The sequence below is a fragment of the Macaca nemestrina genome, chromosome 12 (assembly GCF_043159975.1).
Source record: "Macaca nemestrina isolate mMacNem1 chromosome 12, mMacNem.hap1, whole genome shotgun sequence".
NCBI classification, from domain to species: domain Eukaryota; kingdom Metazoa; phylum Chordata; class Mammalia; order Primates; family Cercopithecidae; genus Macaca; species Macaca nemestrina.
Genome location: NC_092136.1, coordinates 3,016,328 through 3,034,357, shown reverse-complemented (window position 1 = coordinate 3,034,357; position 18,030 = coordinate 3,016,328). Strand labels below are relative to the sequence as shown.

Genomic DNA, 18,030 nt, shown 5'->3' with positions numbered 1-18,030 from the left:
ACTCGGCAGTTGTGACCCCTCCAGCTCCCCACCACCAGCCACTGCCATCCCTCCCCCAACCCTAGTGTTCAGCCCAGGCTTGACCACTCTGGCACCAACCAAGCCTGCAATGGAACCAGCAGGATCCCAGATATCCCTCCAACCCAATGAGAAGGGCAGCTCTAGAGACCCAGGAGCCACTGTCTAGGCAGGTCCCTCCCTACCCTGGACCCTGGGATGCTCCACAAGAGCAGGATTTCGTGGATCTGAAAGTGAGGGAGAGAAACTCACTGTCTCCAGGAGCTCCAAAAGGCAGAGGCTCAGAGAGGCACAGAACCGCCTTCAATGCTCTTCAGCCCCATCTTCCACCTGATGTGACCCCAGAAGCCTTCTTTGAATAACACTAATTAATAGCCCAGGCACGGTGACTCACGCCTGTAATCCCAGCACTTTGGGAGGCCGAGGTGGGCAGGTCACTTGAGGCCCGGAGGTTGAGACCAGCCTGGCCAACATGGTGAAACCCCATCTCTACTAAAAACAAAAAAAAATTACAGGCAGGCACCTGTAATCCCAGATACTTGGGAGACTGAGGCAGGAGAATCACTTGAACCCTGGAGCCAGAGTTTGCAGCGAGCTGAGATCACCCCACTACACTCCAGCCTGGGTGACAGAGCGAGACCCCATCTCAAAACCACAACAAAAACAAAAAACACACTTATTGACCCGGCGCGGTGGCTCACGCCTGTAATCCCAGCACTTTGGGAGGCCGAGGCAGGCAGATCACCTGAGGTCTGGAGTTTGAGACCAGCCTGACCAACATGGAGAAACCCCATCTCTACTAAAAATACAAAATTAGCTGGGTGTGGTGGCGCACCCCTGTAATCCCAGCTACTCAGGAGGCTGAGTCAGGAGAATTGCTTGAACCCAGGAAGCAGAGGTTGCGGTGAGCTGAGATCGTGCCATTGTACTCCAACCTGGACAACAAGAGTGAAACCCCATCTCAAAAAAACAAACAAACAAAAAAAAAAAAACGTATTAATAGTGTGACCTGTCATAGGCCACCACAAGATGCTCTTCTGAGTGCAAGGGCCGCTGTTAGTAATCACACCGGGACACCGGTGTCACCCAGATGGACACATGCCCCACAGGAGGACCCTCGGGTGGTGCTGTCACCCTGCTTAGGAAGACAGCAGGGCACAGGGCCCAGAGCAGGGCTTGGAGGTGCCCAGCTGTCGACCGGCCTCTGCTCCGCCACTACCCACAGAGCCTCTGGGTGGCCTCCAGCAGGGCTCCTCCCTGGTGTGCAAACCCCTCCTCAGACTTCCCCACCCTCCTCCCTGGACTCCAGGTGGGACCCCCACCAGTGCTTCCCAGTGAGGGAGGACCCTCCTCCCTGACTCCACCTGCAGAAACCTGTAGGAGGCTGGCTCCTACCCTGGGTTTGTGACCTGGAGGGGTCACTTACGCCGGCCTCTTGTCAGCAATGTGGGTGGTGGAGGTGGGTGGGGACGTGCTGTGAGCATCCCCAGGCACCTCTGTAGGGCTGCCTCCCCTGGCACACCTGTCCCCAGGCCGGGCTTGCCTGCTTGGGAAGTCCTCAATCTTCAGGGGTTCCCGATGTCTGTCCCCACACAATCTGCAGCTGGATGTCGGGGTGGGAAGAGAGGGCGTGTCCCTGCTGGGGCAGGGGCAGGGGTGGGTCTGGGATAGAGGGGGTGGGTCCCTGAAGAGTCAGAGTGAGGGGAGCCTCCTGGTGGCTCCTTGGGGGATGGGGGATATAGAGAGGTGGGGGTGGGGCCTGCTCACCCCGTGTCCCCCACAGGTCGCTGCTGGCTGGATGCCTTGGAGCTGGCCCTGCGCTGCTCTAGCCTGCTGAGACTGGGCACCTGCAAGCCGGGCCGAGACGGGGAGCCAGGGACCTCGCCAGACGCATCACCCTCATCGCTCTGCGGGCTGCCAACCTCGGCCACCGTCCACCCAGACCAAGACCTGTTCCCGTGAGTGCGGCGAGGGCACGAGGTGGTGCTGACTCATGGGGTCTCCCTGTAGGCAAGGAAGACGGGGAGAGGACGGCCCCAGCCTCTGCTCTGACGGGCTGCGGGGCTGCAGGCAGGGACGTGTTTACTGCCGTGTGCCCTGGGAGCCTCGGTTTCTTCCTCTATAAAATGGGGCTAATCGTGTCAAATGTGGGTTGTGGAGGTGATGACAGGCAGGAACGTATGTGAAGCACCAAGCAGCGAGGGGTGGGCGGCCCGGAGGCGTGTGCTGGGGTCTCACCTGTGACGGACCCACTGGCACCATCCACCTTCCAGGCTGAACGGGTCTTCCCTGGAGAACGACGCGTTCTCAGACAAGTCGGAGAGAGAGAACCCTGAGGAGTCAGATACCGAGACCCAGGAACATAGCCGGAAGACGGAGAGTGGCAGCGACCAGTCAGAGACCCCTGGGGTCCCGGCGCGGAGAGGGACCACGTATGTGGAGCAGGTCCAGGAGGAGCTGGGGGAGGTAAGAGCCCCCCCCAGCCAGGAGCCCCACACGTCTCCCCGGCCTCAGCCCCTCATTCTGGAAGCAGAGGTAGCCATGCCTCATCCTCAGGGAAGCAGGCAGAGCCCAGGGGGTGGCTTTTGTCCCCATCACTTGGCAGTGAGCTCAGGAGCTGTCTTTTAGGTGAATAGGCTCCTCCTCTCTTCCAAAGAGGCTGCCTCGCTGGCTGCCGGGGTGCAGATGCGTGGATGGGGCAGGGGTTCGCTGCAAACAGGCAACTCCCTCCTCGGGCTGGAATGCGCTGATGGGAGAACAGGAGGCTCAGGAGGGGCCCTTGACCCCATCTGGTGGGCGGCCCCACTTCCTGAGGGAACACAGAGGAGGGCATGCAAGACCTGGGTCCCATGCTCACAGGCCCCTGCGCACCTGGTGCTCCCCTGGGGCCCTGGGAGAGCCGTGAACGAGACAGACCTGGGCCCTGGGCCTGGGCCTCCAGTGTATGGGCAGCAGGAAACACAGAGGATAAACCCACAAACACAAGACAAGGCTGGGGAGTGGGTGAGGGAGGCAAGCCGGGCCATGGGCTCTTTCTGAAGATGTGAGTGACGGGAGGGAGGATGGCGTTCCAAAAAGAGGGACGGCCGGTGCACGAGCCCAAGGCAGGGGGCAGGCGGCGGGCGGCAGTGTCCCCAGAGCATGCCTGAGGCTGAACAGCCAGGGTGGCTGACTCCCCGCAGCTGGAGAGAACTCGTGTGGCCCTGGGCACCGTGGGGCGCCTCAGGAAGGGGAGTCCGGAAGGAATCACAGGATCTAAGCTTCCACTGGGCAACTTGGGTGCAGGCTGAGGAAGCCGGGCTCTGGGGTGGGCGCTGTCAGGAACAGGGGATTCTGTGGTCTGGGATCTTGTCATTCTCATCCGGGAGGCGAGACAAGAGCAAGGCCGTGGCTGTCACTGAGGGCAAGGGGCAGTCCGTGGCTGTCACTGAGGGCAAGGGGCAGTCCTGGTTTCTGCAGGAAAGGGGAATTAGGTCCTTGCTGCTGTTTGGACAGCATCGTGTTCACATCTTGCTCTGCACAGGCCCAGAGCGGGCTCCTCCGTGGTCTGTGAAATCCTTGTGTTCAGTGGAACACCATGGCCTCCCTGTGGGCTGCCGTTCCCACAGAGCTCAGACTTCCGTGCACGGATGGGAAGGTTAGGATGGGCCTGTGGGGAGTGGACCGAGGGCCCCGGGGGCCTTGGGCTGAGAGTATTGGGGAAGCCACCAGCGGGTTAGGCAAGGGCCTCGGGATAGCCGAGGGGCGGGGGTGGACACCGGGCCACTCGTAGGGAAGAGCCATTGTTAGGAGAAAGCTGAGGACGCCCTGGACCCAGCTGTGATGGAGAAGAGAGAAGTGGGCAGACTCAGGGTATTTCGGAAGGTGGTTTGGGCAGATCTCAGCCAGATGGTGATGAGCAACGCTGCTGTGAGCCAGGCAGGGCGGGCTGCTGCGGGTGCGAGCCTGGGGCTCCGGGCAGAGGGCATGGAGCAGGCAGCCAAGGGGACCGGGCACCCAACCTTCAGAGGCCGAGCACAGATAAGGCTTCACAGAGGTAGGGCAGGGAGGTGGCAGGAGCCAGGAGCCCAGGTGTCTCAGAGCCAGCTGGGCCGAAAGGTGGGGCAGGATGAGAAGCAGGGATGGCTGCTGGAGCAGTGAGAGGCGATGGGAACCTACAGCAAGACTGTCTCAGTAGAGAAGAAGGCAGAAGCCTGGTGGAGAGGGTTAAGGAGGACGGGAGCACGTGGACAGAGCGGGAAGATTCCTGACACCAAAGCTACCCATGATGTCCAAGCCCCAAAGCTGGCTTGGAAATCAAAGCTATAGCACTGGGCTCCCCGTGACCCCTCATGGGGTCAGACGTGGCTCCTGGGTGTCCACGCACACTATCCACTAGGCCAGTGCCATGAGGATCTGTCCGTGGCCCTCATGCACAGAGAGGCGAAGCCGTTTGCCTGAGTCCCGGCAGCGGGGATGAGATCCTGACGCAGGACTCAACAGGCCACGCTCCATCTTGACCCCTCCCTGGGGCAGCTGCTGTCGGGCTAAACATGCAGAGAGCGCAGAGTTCAGACCTCATCTCTGCCGCATAGCAGCTGTGTGACCTTGGGAGGTCACTTGTCCCCTCGGTGGAGGGGGAGGACCAGTGTCCCGGTACCCCGGGGCTGCGGTGAGGTACAAATCTGGAGTGAAGTCACTTATTCGGGAGCTGTGGTGAGGGTTGGGTGTCTCAGAAAAGGAGGAGACGAGGGGCCTTCGTGAGTGGCACACAGGCTTTGGAACTGAGGGGTGAGTTCACGGCGCCCGTGTCGGTTTCGCGTTGTAGGCTCCCCGCCAGACTCACCCATTTGTCCCCGTTCAATATGTGAAGGCTTCTGTGTACCAGTCATGCCTCAAAAAAGTGGTTCAAAAACAGAGAAAGAAATGTTACAATAACCTTTTTTAAAAAATGGAAGAGGCCGGGCGCGATGGCTCAAGCCTGTAATCCCAGCACTCTGGGAGGCCGAGACGGGCGGATCACGAGGTCAGGAGATCGAGACCATCCTGGCGAACACGGTGAAACCCCGTCTCTACTAAAAAATACAAAAAAAAACTAGCCGGGCGTGGTGGCGGCGCCTGTAGTCCCAGCTACTCGGGAGGCTGAGTCAGGAGAATGGCGGGAACCCGGGGGGCGGAGCTTGCAGTGAGCTGAGATCCGGCCACTGCACTCCAGCCCGGGCGACAGAGCCAGACTCCGTCTCAAAAAAAAAAAAAAAAAAAAAAAAAATGGAAGAGCAGGCCAAATCCCTGCCTCCCCAGGCAGCCGTGAAGACAGGGTGGGCTGCAGCCTCTCTGTTCCCTGAGCCCAGGGTCCCACGATGCACAGACGGGTTTCAACTGCAGGTGTTGGGAGGCTGCAGCCTGGACTTTGAAGGGGCAGGGCATGGGGTCCCTGCACCAGGTGCAGAGACAGGAGCGGGCCTGGACCCGGGCTGCAGGTGCCCCGGGGCGGGGTGGAGACGCATTGGGAAGAGTTCACATCTGATGGGGCTGAGTCAGCCTCATGAGGCTATGGGAGCCGAGCCAGGGGTTTACACCCAAAGGGGTGGCAGGTACAGCCTCCTCCAGCCAGAGCTGCCACTGTCCTGCCACCCCTTCCTCCCGGCTCTTCTGGGCAGGGCCTGACTGCAGCCTGTCTGCCGCAGCTGGGCGAGGCGTCCCAGGTGGAGACGGTGTCAGAGGAGAACAAGAGTCTGATGTGGACCCTGCTGAAGCAGTTGCGGCCAGGCATGGACCTGTCCCGCGTGGTGCTGCCCACGTTCGTACTGGAGCCGCGCTCCTTCCTGAACAAGCTCTCCGACTACTACTACCACGCAGACCTGCTCTCCAGGTGGGCGCCACGCCGGGGGGGGGGCACCCCACACCTTGTCCTGCATCTGCATGAGACCCCGCAGCCCCCTCGGCACCTGCCTGCCCTGTTGGGGCTTCCAGAGAATCCCCTGGCTGATCCCAGCCCACTGTTCCTGCAGCTCTAGCCTCCTGGGGGCCCTGTCTCCAAGATGGGCCTGGGAGGAGCCAGGGTCATCCGTGGTGAGAGGGGGGTCAGTCACCAGCACTTGCCACGCACCCTGAGCCCTGCACCCTCGAGCTGGATGGGATGGGCTGCAGAGGCTGGAAAGGGGCAGCAGAGGCTGGAAGGGGGCAGCAGAGGCTGGAAGGGGGCAGCAGAGGCTGGAAGGGGGCTGCAGAGGCTGGAAGGGGGCGCTGCAGAGGCTGGAAGGGGGCTGCAGAGGCAGGAAGGGGGCTGCAGAGGCTGGAAGGGGGCGCTGCAGAGGCTGGAAGGGGGCTGCAGAGGCTGGAAGGGGGCTGCAGAGGCTGGAAGGGGATGCACAGGCTGGAAGGGGCTGCAGAGGCAGGAAGGGGGGCAGCAGAGGCCGGAAGGGGGCTGCAGAGGCCGGAAGGGGGCTGCAGAGGCTGGAAGGGGGCAGCAGAGGCTGGAAGGGGGCTGCAGAGGCAGGAAGGGGGGCAGCAGAGGCTGGAAGGGGGCAGCAGAGGCTGGAAGGGGCAGCAGAGGCTGGAAGGGGCAGCAGAGGCTGGAAGGGGCAGCAGAGGCTGGAAGGGGGCAGCAGAGGCTGGAAGGGGCAGCAGAGGCTGGAAGGGGCAGCAGAGGCTGGAAAGGGGATGCACAGGCTGGAAGGGGCAGCAGAGGCTGGAAGGGGGGCAGCAGAGGCTGGAAGGGGCAGCAGAGGCTGGAAGGGGCTGCAGAGGCTGGAAGGGGGTTGCAGAGGCTGGAAGGGGTTGCAGAGGCTGGGAGGGGATGCACAGGCTGGAAGGGCAGCAGAGGCTGGAAGGGGGTTGCAGAGGCTGGAAGGGGGGCAGCAGAGGCAGGAAGGGGATGCACAGGCTGGAAGGGGTTGCAGAGGCTGGGAGGGGATGCACAGGCTGGAAGGGGCAGCACAGGCTGGAAGGGGCAGCAGAGGCTGGAAGGGGATGCACAGGCTGGAAGGGGACTGCAGAGACTGGAAGGGGGCAACAGAGGCAGGAAGGGGGCTGCAGGCTCGGGAGCCAGGCAGAGGGAGCAGGGTGGGAACAAGAGCATGGGCAGGGAGGCTTCCTGGAGACAGGGGCACCCTGGCAGCCCAGGTCAGCAGTGTCCTCTCTGCCCCAGCGTGGGAGCAGCCCTGGCACTTTCTGATTAGAAGAACCCACTTCCCCGGAGAAAATTCTCCTGCTTGGGGGTGACCAGAGCGCCTGGGCCAAGCGGCCTGTTTCCAGCTGAGTGGGTGGAGGTTGGGATGGTAGGAGGGAGGATCAGGAAAGGGAGATGGCCACAGCCCCGGAGCTGGGGTCAGCGTTCTTCCGCCCATGGCAGGGCTGCGGTGGAGGAGGATGCCTACAGCCGCATGAAGCTGGTGCTGCAGTGGTACCTGTCTGGCTTCTACAAGAAGCCCAAGGTGAGCCCCTGCCAGCCAGGGAGGGCGGGGCTGCGGCCCAGGGGTCTGTCTGCTCAGCCCTCGTCCCTTGGCACTTTCCCGAGTCCCCAGGCCACCCCCTACCCCACATGGCCTTGAAGGATCCTGGTCCTTGATGATAGGGGACAGGGTGGGGGCCCTGGATGGCTCAGGCCAGGCCCCCAAGGGTAGTCTCATCCCTCAAGGCCCCAAGCTGGACCCCTTCCCCACCCCGCAAGAAAACAGCCTCAGGCCTCAGGCCGTGCTAGAGGTGGTGCCAAAAGAAAGGGGCTTTCAACCCTAAACCTCAAGGTACCTTTGGGATCTGTGGTTTTCACAAATTTTTAGCTATGGAACCCCCTTTTAGAACCCCAAACCCAGGACTCCAGTGACAGCAGGGCTGCTCTGGTTGTAGTGAGGGAGAAGGCCTGCAGCTCCCCTGACCCACCACGGAGCCCTGGGGTTCCATGGGAAGCAAGTTTGAAAACCACGACCCTAGTTCCACGTCTTCGTTGTGCAGATGGGGAAACTGAGGCTCAGAGAGGAGAAAGGATGGCCCGAGTTGCACAGCAGGTTTGGGGTGGAGGCAGGACTCCTGACGGCCTGGTGCCTTCGTGGCTTTCAGCAGGCTGTGTGCAGGTTACACCCAAGGTCCAGGGAGAGTGTGACAAGATCAGGGTCTTGTGTCCCCTCTCCGAGCTAAGAAGTAGACAGGGTTCCCCTGAGGCTGTCCCCCAAGAATGTAAACCACAGGCAAAGCATCATCCCACCAAAGCAGCGGTGAGGTGGTGTTCCCAGATGCCAGCAGCAAACCAGGCCAGCAGGAAGTGGGGAGCCCACCCACGCTGCCCCTCAGTGCACATCCCTCACCTGCTCTGCACAGCGGGCCTCTTCCCACCTGGTTCCTCACACGAGTCTCTGTTGTCCACAGGGAATCAAGAAGCCGTACAACCCCATCCTGGGGGAGACCTTCCGCTGCTGCTGGTTCCACCCCCACACTGACAGCCGTACATTCTACATAGCAGAGCAGGTAAGAGCACCTCCGCTGCACCCGGCCTGGGCGCGGGGCTCTGTGGGGGCGGGGCCCTGGCAGCAGGCAAGGGCAAGCGTGACCCCGAGGGCCCGCTTCCTGGGGGCCCCACGTCCTACGCAGCAGAAGGGCTGTGGACCCAGCCGCTGCCAATAGGGATTCTTGCAGAAAGTGCAGACCCACCATGGCTGTGACAGCAGACAGTGTCCCCCCCAGAGGGAGGACCATGTGTCCCCTCTCCCAAGGAGGCCTTCTAGGGCAACTCAGGGCTCCCAAGCCCCACAGCTGAGGCCTACCTGCTCTGGCCGTCGTGAGAGAGAGCCAGGAAGGCCCCTACCCAAATCCTGGGACCAGGGGAAGGGATGTGACATCAGGGACAGGGAGGGGTTTTTGTGGGGGAAGCTGGGATTACCTGTTTCTGAGGCCGTTTACAGAGCCGCCTCCCTGCCTACAGGTGTCCCACCACCCTCCCGTGTCTGCCTTCCACGTCAGCAACCGGAAGGACGGCTTCTGCATCAGTGGCAGCATCACAGCCAAGTCCAGGTTCTATGGTGAGGGGGTCACCGCGGGCACCGCCTGGGGCCTCAGGGAAATGCGATGGTCAGGGGGGCTCCAGGAGCCAGTGGACCAAGATCTCAGGTGGGGGCCGTGTGCCTGTCCCTCCCAGCCCCTCGTAGTCAGAGACCATGTGGTGGTCAAGTGCTCAGACCCAGGCATCAGGCAGAGCTGGCCCGTAGCTCCCCTGAGCTGAGAGTGGGCACCTTTTGTAGGGACGTGGTGAGGACTGAGAGAGGGCACCTACATGGAAAGGTGCGGACTGGGGCTGAGCAGCCCCACGGCACTGCATGACTATTTGAATTGGCTAAAATGAAATGAAACTTAAAGTCGGGCACGGTCGCTCACGCCTGTAATCCCAGCACTTTGGGAGGCTGAGGTGGGTGGATCACCTGAGGTCAGGAGTTTGAGAACAGCCTGGCCAACATGGTGAAACCCCATCTCTACTAAAAATACGAAAATTAGCCGGGCGTGGTGGCACGCGCCTATAATCCCAGCTACTTGGGAGGCTGAGGCAGGGGAATCGCTTGAACCCAGGAGGTGAGGGTTGCAGTGAGCCAAGATGGTGCTACTGCACTCCAGCCTGGGTGACAGGGTGAGACTCTGTCTCAAAAAAAAAATAAAAAGAAAAAGAAATGAAACCACAGTCCCTCTGTTGCCACATCACACAGGCTCAGTGTTGGCCCTGGAGTGGGACAGGCAGGAGGGAAGCTCTGGGCTTCACAGACAGCCCCATTGGACTGCGCTGCTCTGGGGCCTGGCAGCCTCGGGTGCTCAGAAAGTGTCCATTTGCATTTCATCCCGTCCGTTGTACCTTTTTCATCAGTTTCATCCATGGGCAGGTGTGCGCCTGTTGCCTCTGTGTGCCCGGCTCTCTGCTGGGTGTGTGGAAGTCTGGGAGAGGGTCCCAGGTGCGACCCTCAGGTTCAGCCCACCTTTTCCACCTCTGTCCTCTCCTCACCAGCAGTGCCTGTGACTCTTGGCCCCGAGCGGGGCGCGCTCCCTCCACATGGACGTTTAAAATCTGAGCAGGGCTCAGGTGGGTTTGAAAAAGTTTGCAGACCCCACCCTGCGAATCTTCAGTTTTGTGACTGCAATAAACCACTAACATGTCAAAGGTGAAATAACTTCTCAGCACAGATGTCCTGTGCACACTGGACAGGGATTTTACAGAATCTGAGGCCCAGAGAGGTTAAGTGACTCACGCACAGTCACACCACTGGAGGTGCCAGGAGCGTGTTCAGCTGTTGGAAGGGGCTCAGATCCTGTGATTTAGGGGTGGCTTCAGGTGCAAAGGGGCTGTCCCCACTCACTGGTCCTGCTGCCTCTTGTCTCTGCAGGGAACTCGCTGTCGGCACTGCTGGACGGCAAAGCCACGCTCACCTTCCTGAACCGAGCCGAGGATTACACCCTCACCATGCCCTACGCCCACTGCAAAGGTGAGAGGCTCAGCCACCCACGCCGAGGGCACAGCGAGGCTCCTCCCTCAGTGAGAGCGGCTAGGTGCTAAAACCCTTTGGTTGTTGCTTGAAGAAATCTTTACTTCACCTTCACTCACCCGTGACTTTTTTTTCTTTTTTTTGAGAAGGAGTTTCACTCTTGTTGCCCAGGCTGGAGCGCAATGGCGCAATCTCGGCTCCAAGTAGCTGGGATGACAGGCATGCGCCACCACGCCCAGCTAATTTTGTATTTTAGTAGGGTTTCACCATGTTGGTAGGGCTGGTCTTGAACTCCCGACCTCAGGTGATCCGCCCGCCTCGGCCTCCCAAAGTGCTGGGATTACAGGCATGAGCCACTGTGCCCAGCCTTGCCCATGACTTTTGAAGGTGGGTAATTCCAGGTGGAGGCTGTTTTACTGCCCTTTGAATATGTGCATTGTGCTTTTTTGCCTTGTGGCTTCCACTGCTGTGGGGAATGATTAGCTGTCAGCTTATTTGTTACATAATCTGCTTTTCCCTGTAGCTGCTTTGAAGATACTCTCCTTGCCTTGGTACCCTGTAGTCTTGCTATAGTGCTTCAATGTTGGAATTTCTTTTTTGTTTTTTCATTAATAGACTTTCCTTTTTACAGTAGTGTTGTGTTTACAGAAAAATTGAGCAGGAAGTACAGAGAGTTCCTGTGTATCCCCTACACAGTTTCCCCTGTTACTAACATCTCACACTGAGGTGCTACATTTGGTACCATCGATGAGCCAATACTGATACATTGTTACTAACTGAGTACAGAGTTCTTCCCTTTCACTCCTTGTGTTGCTCATTCTGTGGGTTTTGATAAATACAGAAGGACATGTATCTGCCATTACCATATCTCACAGAATAGTTGCACCACCCTAAAAATCTCTTATGATTAAACATGAATAGATGGATCCACATATTCCTCAGTCCCCCCAGGCCCTGGCAAAATACTAGTTTTGCCTTTTCCAGAATGTCGTGTAGTTGGAATCATATGGTGTGGAGCCTTTTCAGATTGGCTTCTTTCACTCAGGAATATGCACTTAAAGATTCCTCCACTAGGCGTGGTGGCTCATGCCTATAAATCCCTGTGCTTTGGGAGGTAGAGGTGGGGGGATCACTTGAGCCCAAGAGTTCAAGACCAGCCTGGGCAACATGGCAAAACCCTGTCTCTACAAAAAGTACCAAAAAATTAACTAGGCATGATGGTGCACCTGTGGTCCCAGCCTTGGGAGGTTGAAGTGGGAGGATAACCTGAGCCCAGGAGGCAGAGGCTTTGAGGAGCCATCATGGTACCAGTGCACTCCAGCCTGGGCAGCAGAGTAAGACCCCATCTCAAAAAAAAAAAAAAAAATCCTTGCCTGGCGCAGTGGCTCACACCTGTAATCCCAGCACTTTGGGAGGTCAAGGCGGGTGGATCACCTAAGGTCGGGAGTTTAAGACCAGCCTGACCAACATGGAGAAACCCCATCTCTAATAAATATACAAAACCAGCCAGGCGTGGTGGCGCATGCCTGTAATCCCAGCTACTCGGGAGGCTGAGGCAGGAGAATCGCTTGAACCCGGGAGGTGAAGGATACAGTGAACTGAGATCATGTCATTGCACTCCAGCCTGGGCAACAAGAGAGAAACTCCATTTCAAAAAAAAAAAAAATCCTTCATGTCTTTTTGTAGCTTGATAGCTCTGGATTTCTTTTTAATTTTTGCTGATTGAGGGTTTTTGTTTGTTTGAACTCTTTGAAACTGAGGTTTTGTGGCTTTGATGAAGTCCGAAAATTTTTAGCCATTTTTTTTTAAGTGCCTCACTCCTGATTTCCCCATTTTTCCTAGAACTCCAATGAGATAGAATTTAAACCATCTTGCTTTGTCTCTCTTAATGTTTCCATCATATCTCTTGTCTCTTTGCATTCTAGATTATTTATTTAGATGTATCTTTAACTCTAATTAACTTGATGTATAACTCATCCACTGAGTTTTCCATTTTGATATATTGTTTCCCAAGAAGTTCTACTTGGTTTCATATCAAACCTGCCTGTTTTGTTTGTTTGTTTGTTTTTGGGGTTTTGTTTTGTTTTGTTTTGAGACGAAGTTGGAGTTTCACTCTTGTTGCCCTGGCGGGAGCGCAATGGTGCCATCTCAGCTCACTGCAACCTCCGCCTCCTGGGTTCAAGCAATTCTCCTGCCTCAGCCTCCTGAGTAGCTGGGACTACAGGCATGCGCCACCACACCTGGCTAATTTTTTGTATTTTTAATAGAGACGGGGTTTCTCCATGTTGGCCAGGTTGGTCTCAAACTCCTGACCTCAGGTGATCTGCCCGCCTCGGCCTCCCAAAGTGCTGGGATTACAGGCGTGAACCACTGCACCCGGCCTTGCCTGTTCTTTTATACTCGTACGTTGTTCCTCGGTCATGTTTGCAATCCTTTCTGATAAATCTTTGAGCATTGTAATAAACACAGTGTTTTGTCATCTCTAGCTGGTCATTCTGATATTATAATTTGTCTGCTGCTGTATCCTCACTGTCCATAGTGATACCCTCGAAGGTGCTCAATAATTATTCGAAGAATGGCTGTGTTTAGTAAAACCTCGGGATTCTAACTTGCTAGTTTTTTCTTTGTTTTCGTTTTGTTGGCCGAACTTGTTTTGTTGGCTCTCACATTTTCTTAGTAGGTTGTTTATGGGGCACAGAGGAAGTAGAGATTTGAATCCCAAACTCACCCTACACGTTCGTGGAGAGTTTTGGGGTTTCTTTTTAACCCCTAGAGCACAGGCCCAAAATGAATGTTTCCTTGACTCTCCCTCTGGGATGAACGGGCTTTCTGCGGCTGTTCCTTTTGTTGAGTGTGTAGCCATGTGCGAGCGCCTGCTCTGTGGAAATGTCTCGGAAAAAATCTCTCTTGGTTACTCCGACCCGAGGACCTGTCTACCGCTTCCCACAGGAACCTCGGAAACCAAGATCTCAGATCAGCAAATGCCGCTCCTTCTCTTCCCCGTCTTTCCTCTTCTCCTCCTCTCCTCCTGCCGTCTTCTCCCTCTTTATTTTTTCTTGTAGGGGAGTTCCCATATTTTCTTGCTTGCTCATTGACGCCTCCATACTTCATAGATTTTTTTCAACTTTTTATTATGGCAAAGTTCAAACATATATAGAAGCACAGTTCACCCCACGTACCCTCAGCACAGCAAGCCGCCCACCTTCATGCTCTCTCCCGAGTTAATTGGAAGTAAATCCCAGATGTCATATCATGTCATTTGTGTATTTTATTTTATATCACTAAAGATAAGGATTTCCCTTCTTTCTTTTTTTTTTTTTTTTTTTTGACAGAGTCTTGCTGTGTCACCCAGGATGGAGTGCAGTGGTGTGATCTCAGCTCACTGCAAGCTCCACCTCCCGGGTTCAAGCGATTCTCCTACCGCAGCCTCTCGTGTAGCTGGGATTACAGGCAGGTGCCACCACACCCAGCTAATTTTTGTATTTCAGTAGAGATAGGGTTTCACTATGTTGGCCAGGCTTGTCACAAACTCCTGACCTCAAGTGATCAGCCTGCCTCAGCCTCCCAAAGTGCTGGGAGTATGGGCTTGAGCCCCCACGCCAGGCCAGGATTTCCCTTAACCATAGCCACAGTACTGTCATCCGACTAAAAACAAACAAACAAACAAACTCTTTGTTATCATCAAATCTGCAGTCTAGGTTCAGATCCCCAGCTGCCATGTGCCTGTGTCTTGATCCCCCACACACATGACAGCTGGCCGTTTGGCTAAGTCTCTGCATCATGCTCTGTGCATGACTGCCCTGTGTTTACATCTCCTTAGTGTCCCTCCCTCCTGTTTTTCCCTTGCAGTATATTAGTCATTTCCTCCTAGTCCCCTCCAGCATGGATTTTCCTGGCTGCATTCCTCTGCCCTGGGGATTTCCTATAAACCACCAATTGATTTGATCTCTAGTCGCCTGATCACGTTCAGCACAATTTTTTCAACACGACGCTTAATCGGGGGTTTCGTGTCTTTCCACAGCAGAGTGCACAGGGCCTGTTGTTCTTTGTGACATTAGCGAACACTGATTCTCAACGTCTGGATCCGTTCATGTATCAGGCATTGCTAGATGGTGACGTTCCATCCTCTTTCACTAAATCACCGGAAGGCTTCTTGAAAGAGAAACCCCCTTGTCTACTACGTGGTTGCCCAACAGGATTGGTTTGTTTTAGGATAAATCCCAGGTTTTTTATCTTTTCAAAATAATGACTTTTTTCCCCTGCTGTCTTCCAAAGGTGATTGGCAAAGGTCATTATTGCCATGTATTATTTGATAGGAACATATTTGGTGATTTCAGAACCTTTCAGTTGTTAACTTTATTGATACTGATATTGCCCCGTCTTTGGCCAGTGGGGGCCATAGTTGGCTCTGGGGCCCCCTGCACACCCCAGTAGCTCGGCTGGCATCCTTCCTTCTGCCCTGACCACGTGTGGACCCAGGACATTTCCTACACTAGACCTCAAATCGACCCTTTCTCCAGGAAGCTCCAGGTTCCTTTCAGTAGGAAATAATATTTAGTGATCACAATCTGGAGGTCAGATCTGTTTTGTTTTTCTTTTTTTTTTCTTTCTTTTTTTTTTTGAGACAGAATCTCACTCTGTTGCCCAGGCTGGAGTGCAGTGGTGTGATCTCGGCTCACTGCAACCTCCACCTCCTGGGCCTTCTTCCTCTCCTTGGAGCCTGGAGACCCCCCCAGAGCTGCAGAGAGCTGCCCCTTTGTCTTTCTAGGCCGCATAGCTTTCCATCGTGTGCATGGACCAGGGTGCACTCACACAGCGCCCTCTGGAGGGATTTGGGGGTATTTCAAGCCTTTGTTGGGAAAAGTAGCTTGTTGTTTCTTTTCTTCATTTTTAAGAGACATATTTTGCCGCACATTTCTAAGTGGTTTTTAGAGTGCAAATGTTTGGGTTTTGATGGCGGCGGTGGTGGTGCTTCTTTAATTAGATTAACTCCTCCATATGCCGGAAATGGAAGAGTTGTTCTTTCCTTCATTAATTGAAAAAAAAAAAAAAGTATTAATTTTTTTAAACATACGGGATGCCTTCGTGGGTGCCGGTGCCCACTGTGTTCCGGGTGCCATTCGGGGACGCAGCAGTGAGTGAGAAGATGCCTGCTCTCAGGAGCCTGACGTCGGAGCGGGAACTGGGGAGTGAAGTGAAGCACGATGCATGCCTCACGGCGCTGGTGGCCTCCCGGAAGCCTGGAACAGGAGGCGACACATGGCATGAGCAAAGGCCCTGGCGAGGACAGGGCCCCCTTAGTCTGGGAGACGGCCCCTGAGGGACCAGGCGTGCCTCCCAGGCTCCACGCCTCCCAGGCTCCACACCCTCACCAGCCTCTCCCTGTGGGCTCTGCTCCCAGTGCCTCCTGTCCTTCTCACCCTCCCAGGGGTTGGTGCTGCTGGGTTGGGACTCAGCAGGGCCTGGGGCTCAGCAGGGCTGGGGCTGCCTGGCCCCTGACACTGGCTGCATTTCAGGAATCCTGTATGGCACGATGACCATGGAGCTGGGTGGGAAGGTCACCATCGAGTGTGCGAAGAACAACTTCCAGGCCGAGCTGGAATTCAAACTCAAGGTAGCGCTGGCTGCAGCCTGGGGGAGACGAGGCCAGGGAAAAAACGAGGCCTTGGCGATCCCCCTCACACCCTCTCCAGGCCCCAAGGAAGGTTCCCCAAGGCAGTGCACTTGAAGGGAACAGCTCTTGACATCCCAGAACACAGACAGGGCCCAGAGAGGGGAGGCTGCTGCCTGCAGCCACACAGCGGAGCCAGCCCAGGCCCTGTCTCTGTAGCAGGGACCCTGCATCCTTGGGCAGAGGCGTGAGGGTCCCCAAGGCCTTGTTGGCTAGTGTTGGGTCCGTCCTCCTGGGCTCCCAGGTACCCCAAGAGAATAACTGTTCCGTGCCCCCATGAGGATGTGACTCTGAAGGCCCCAGCCCCCTCTCACTGGGCTGTGTTCTGGGTGTGGCCCTGCAGCCCTTCTTCGGGGGTAGCACCAGCATCAACCAGATCTCGGGAAAGATCACGTCGGGAGAGGAAGTCCTGGCGAGCCTCAGTGGCCACTGGGTAAGGGGCCGTCCCTCAGGGCAGGCACGGCCGGGCGGTCATCGCCAGGCCAGCCTCTGACCCCGCTGGCCATCTGGGGCAGGACAGGGACGTGTTTATCAAGGAGGAAGGGAGTGGAAGCACTGCGCTTTTCTGGACCCCGAGCGAGGAGGTCCGAAGACAGAGGCTGAGGCAGCACACGGTGCCGCTGGAGGAGCAGACGGAGCTGGAGTCCGAGAGGTGAGGCCCTTCGGCGCCCAGGGCTCTGACCACAGCCTGGCATGGCCGGTCAGGCAGGTCAGCAGGGTTACAGTGCTGTGAGCATGGCCCCAGGATGTCCCTGGCAGGGAGGGCAGGCCTGGTGCATCCCTGGTGGCAGATCACGTGTCCTGGAAAGGACAGATGGAGGGAGGGGGTGTGGCCTGGAGTGGAGCTGGCTCCCCCTGACCTCTCACTGCCTCACTGCCGGTGGGTGACCAACAGGGGAGGTCCCTGCAGGGCAGGAGGTGGGAGCTTAGTTTTGGAAAAACCCATCTCATGGACAAAAGAAAAGCTCCCTTCAAAGTAGTGAGCTCCCTGTCACTGGAGGTAATCAGGCAGAGGTTGCTCTGTGCCTTCCTTCTGGTGCCAAGGGGCCCTGATTCCCAGCTGCCTAGGAGTCAGGCTGCCCGGGCCACTGACTCAGGGCGGGTCCCTGGCCCGCAGGCTCTGGCAGCACGTCACCAGGGCCATCGGCAAGGGCGACCAGCACAGAGCCACACAGGAGAAGTTTGCACTGGAGGAGGCACAGCGGCGGCGGGCCCGAGAGCGCCAGGAGAGCCTCACACCCTGGAAGCCACAGCTGTTCCACCTGGACCCCACCACCCAGGAGTGGCACTACCGATATGAGGAGTGAGTGCCGGCAAAGCCCTGGGGGCCACAGGGTGGGGCTGGGCCTAGCAGATGGGCTGAGAAGGGCCCAGGGGCTCCCAGCTTCCCTCTGACCTTCAGCCTGTCCCCTGGAGGAGCCAGTGGAGGAGGGTCAGATAGTGACACCCCCCACCGCCAGTCCTTACTGCAAGCCCTGCCCATGGGGTACGGGCAGTGGTCATTCTCCTGGAGGTCTCTGGCCACTGTTGGGGGGCTGAAGGCTGGGCCAGGACAGCCCCCTCACCTGAAGGCCACTGCCTGTGCTGACGGACACCCTCTGGACCCTCCAGCCACAGCCCCTGGGACCCCCTGAAGGACATCGCCCAGTTTGAGCAAGACGGGATCCTGCGGACCCTGCAGCAGGAGGCTGTGGCCCGCCAGACCACCTTCCTGGGCAGCCCAGGGCCCAGGCCTGAGGTCAGTACCCCAGAGGCCCCACCCAGGGCTGCTCTTAGCTGCACGTGTGGCCACCACCACCCTTCGCTCCTCACCTCGCTCCTCCCTTCCCCTCGCTCTGTTAAGTCTTAGCCCTTGTCTCCCAGTGGACCTGGGACACAAGCGTAGGCCCTCACATCCTTATCCCC

General features: G+C 57.2%; 1 protein-coding gene across 5 annotated transcripts in view; it reads left to right on the top strand.

Annotated features, from left to right (window-relative positions):
* The window catches only part of LOC105469759 (oxysterol binding protein like 5), a 79,886-nt gene that overhangs the window by 56,486 nt on the left and 5,370 nt on the right, over positions 1–18,030 (top strand). For 3 of the 5 annotated variants that reach the window (XM_011721261.2, XM_071074091.1, XM_011721263.3), the window contains exons 8-19: positions 1,802–1,976; positions 2,292–2,484; positions 5,658–5,869; positions 7,352–7,433; positions 8,362–8,460; positions 8,915–9,011; positions 10,356–10,454; positions 15,971–16,068; positions 16,469–16,558; positions 16,641–16,777; positions 17,243–17,428; positions 17,737–17,863. In XM_011721261.2, coding sequence (XP_011719563.2) covers positions 1,802–1,976; positions 2,292–2,484; positions 5,658–5,869; positions 7,352–7,433; positions 8,362–8,460; positions 8,915–9,011; positions 10,356–10,454; positions 15,971–16,068; positions 16,469–16,558; positions 16,641–16,777; positions 17,243–17,428; positions 17,737–17,863 — 1,595 coding nt within the window. The remainder of the gene's footprint in view (positions 1–1,801; positions 1,977–2,291; positions 2,485–5,657; positions 5,870–7,351; positions 7,434–8,361; positions 8,461–8,914; positions 9,012–10,355; positions 10,455–15,970; positions 16,069–16,468; positions 16,559–16,640; positions 16,778–17,242; positions 17,429–17,736; positions 17,864–18,030) is intronic. The other 2 variants (XM_011721264.2, XM_071074090.1) reach the window with 1 other exon arrangement.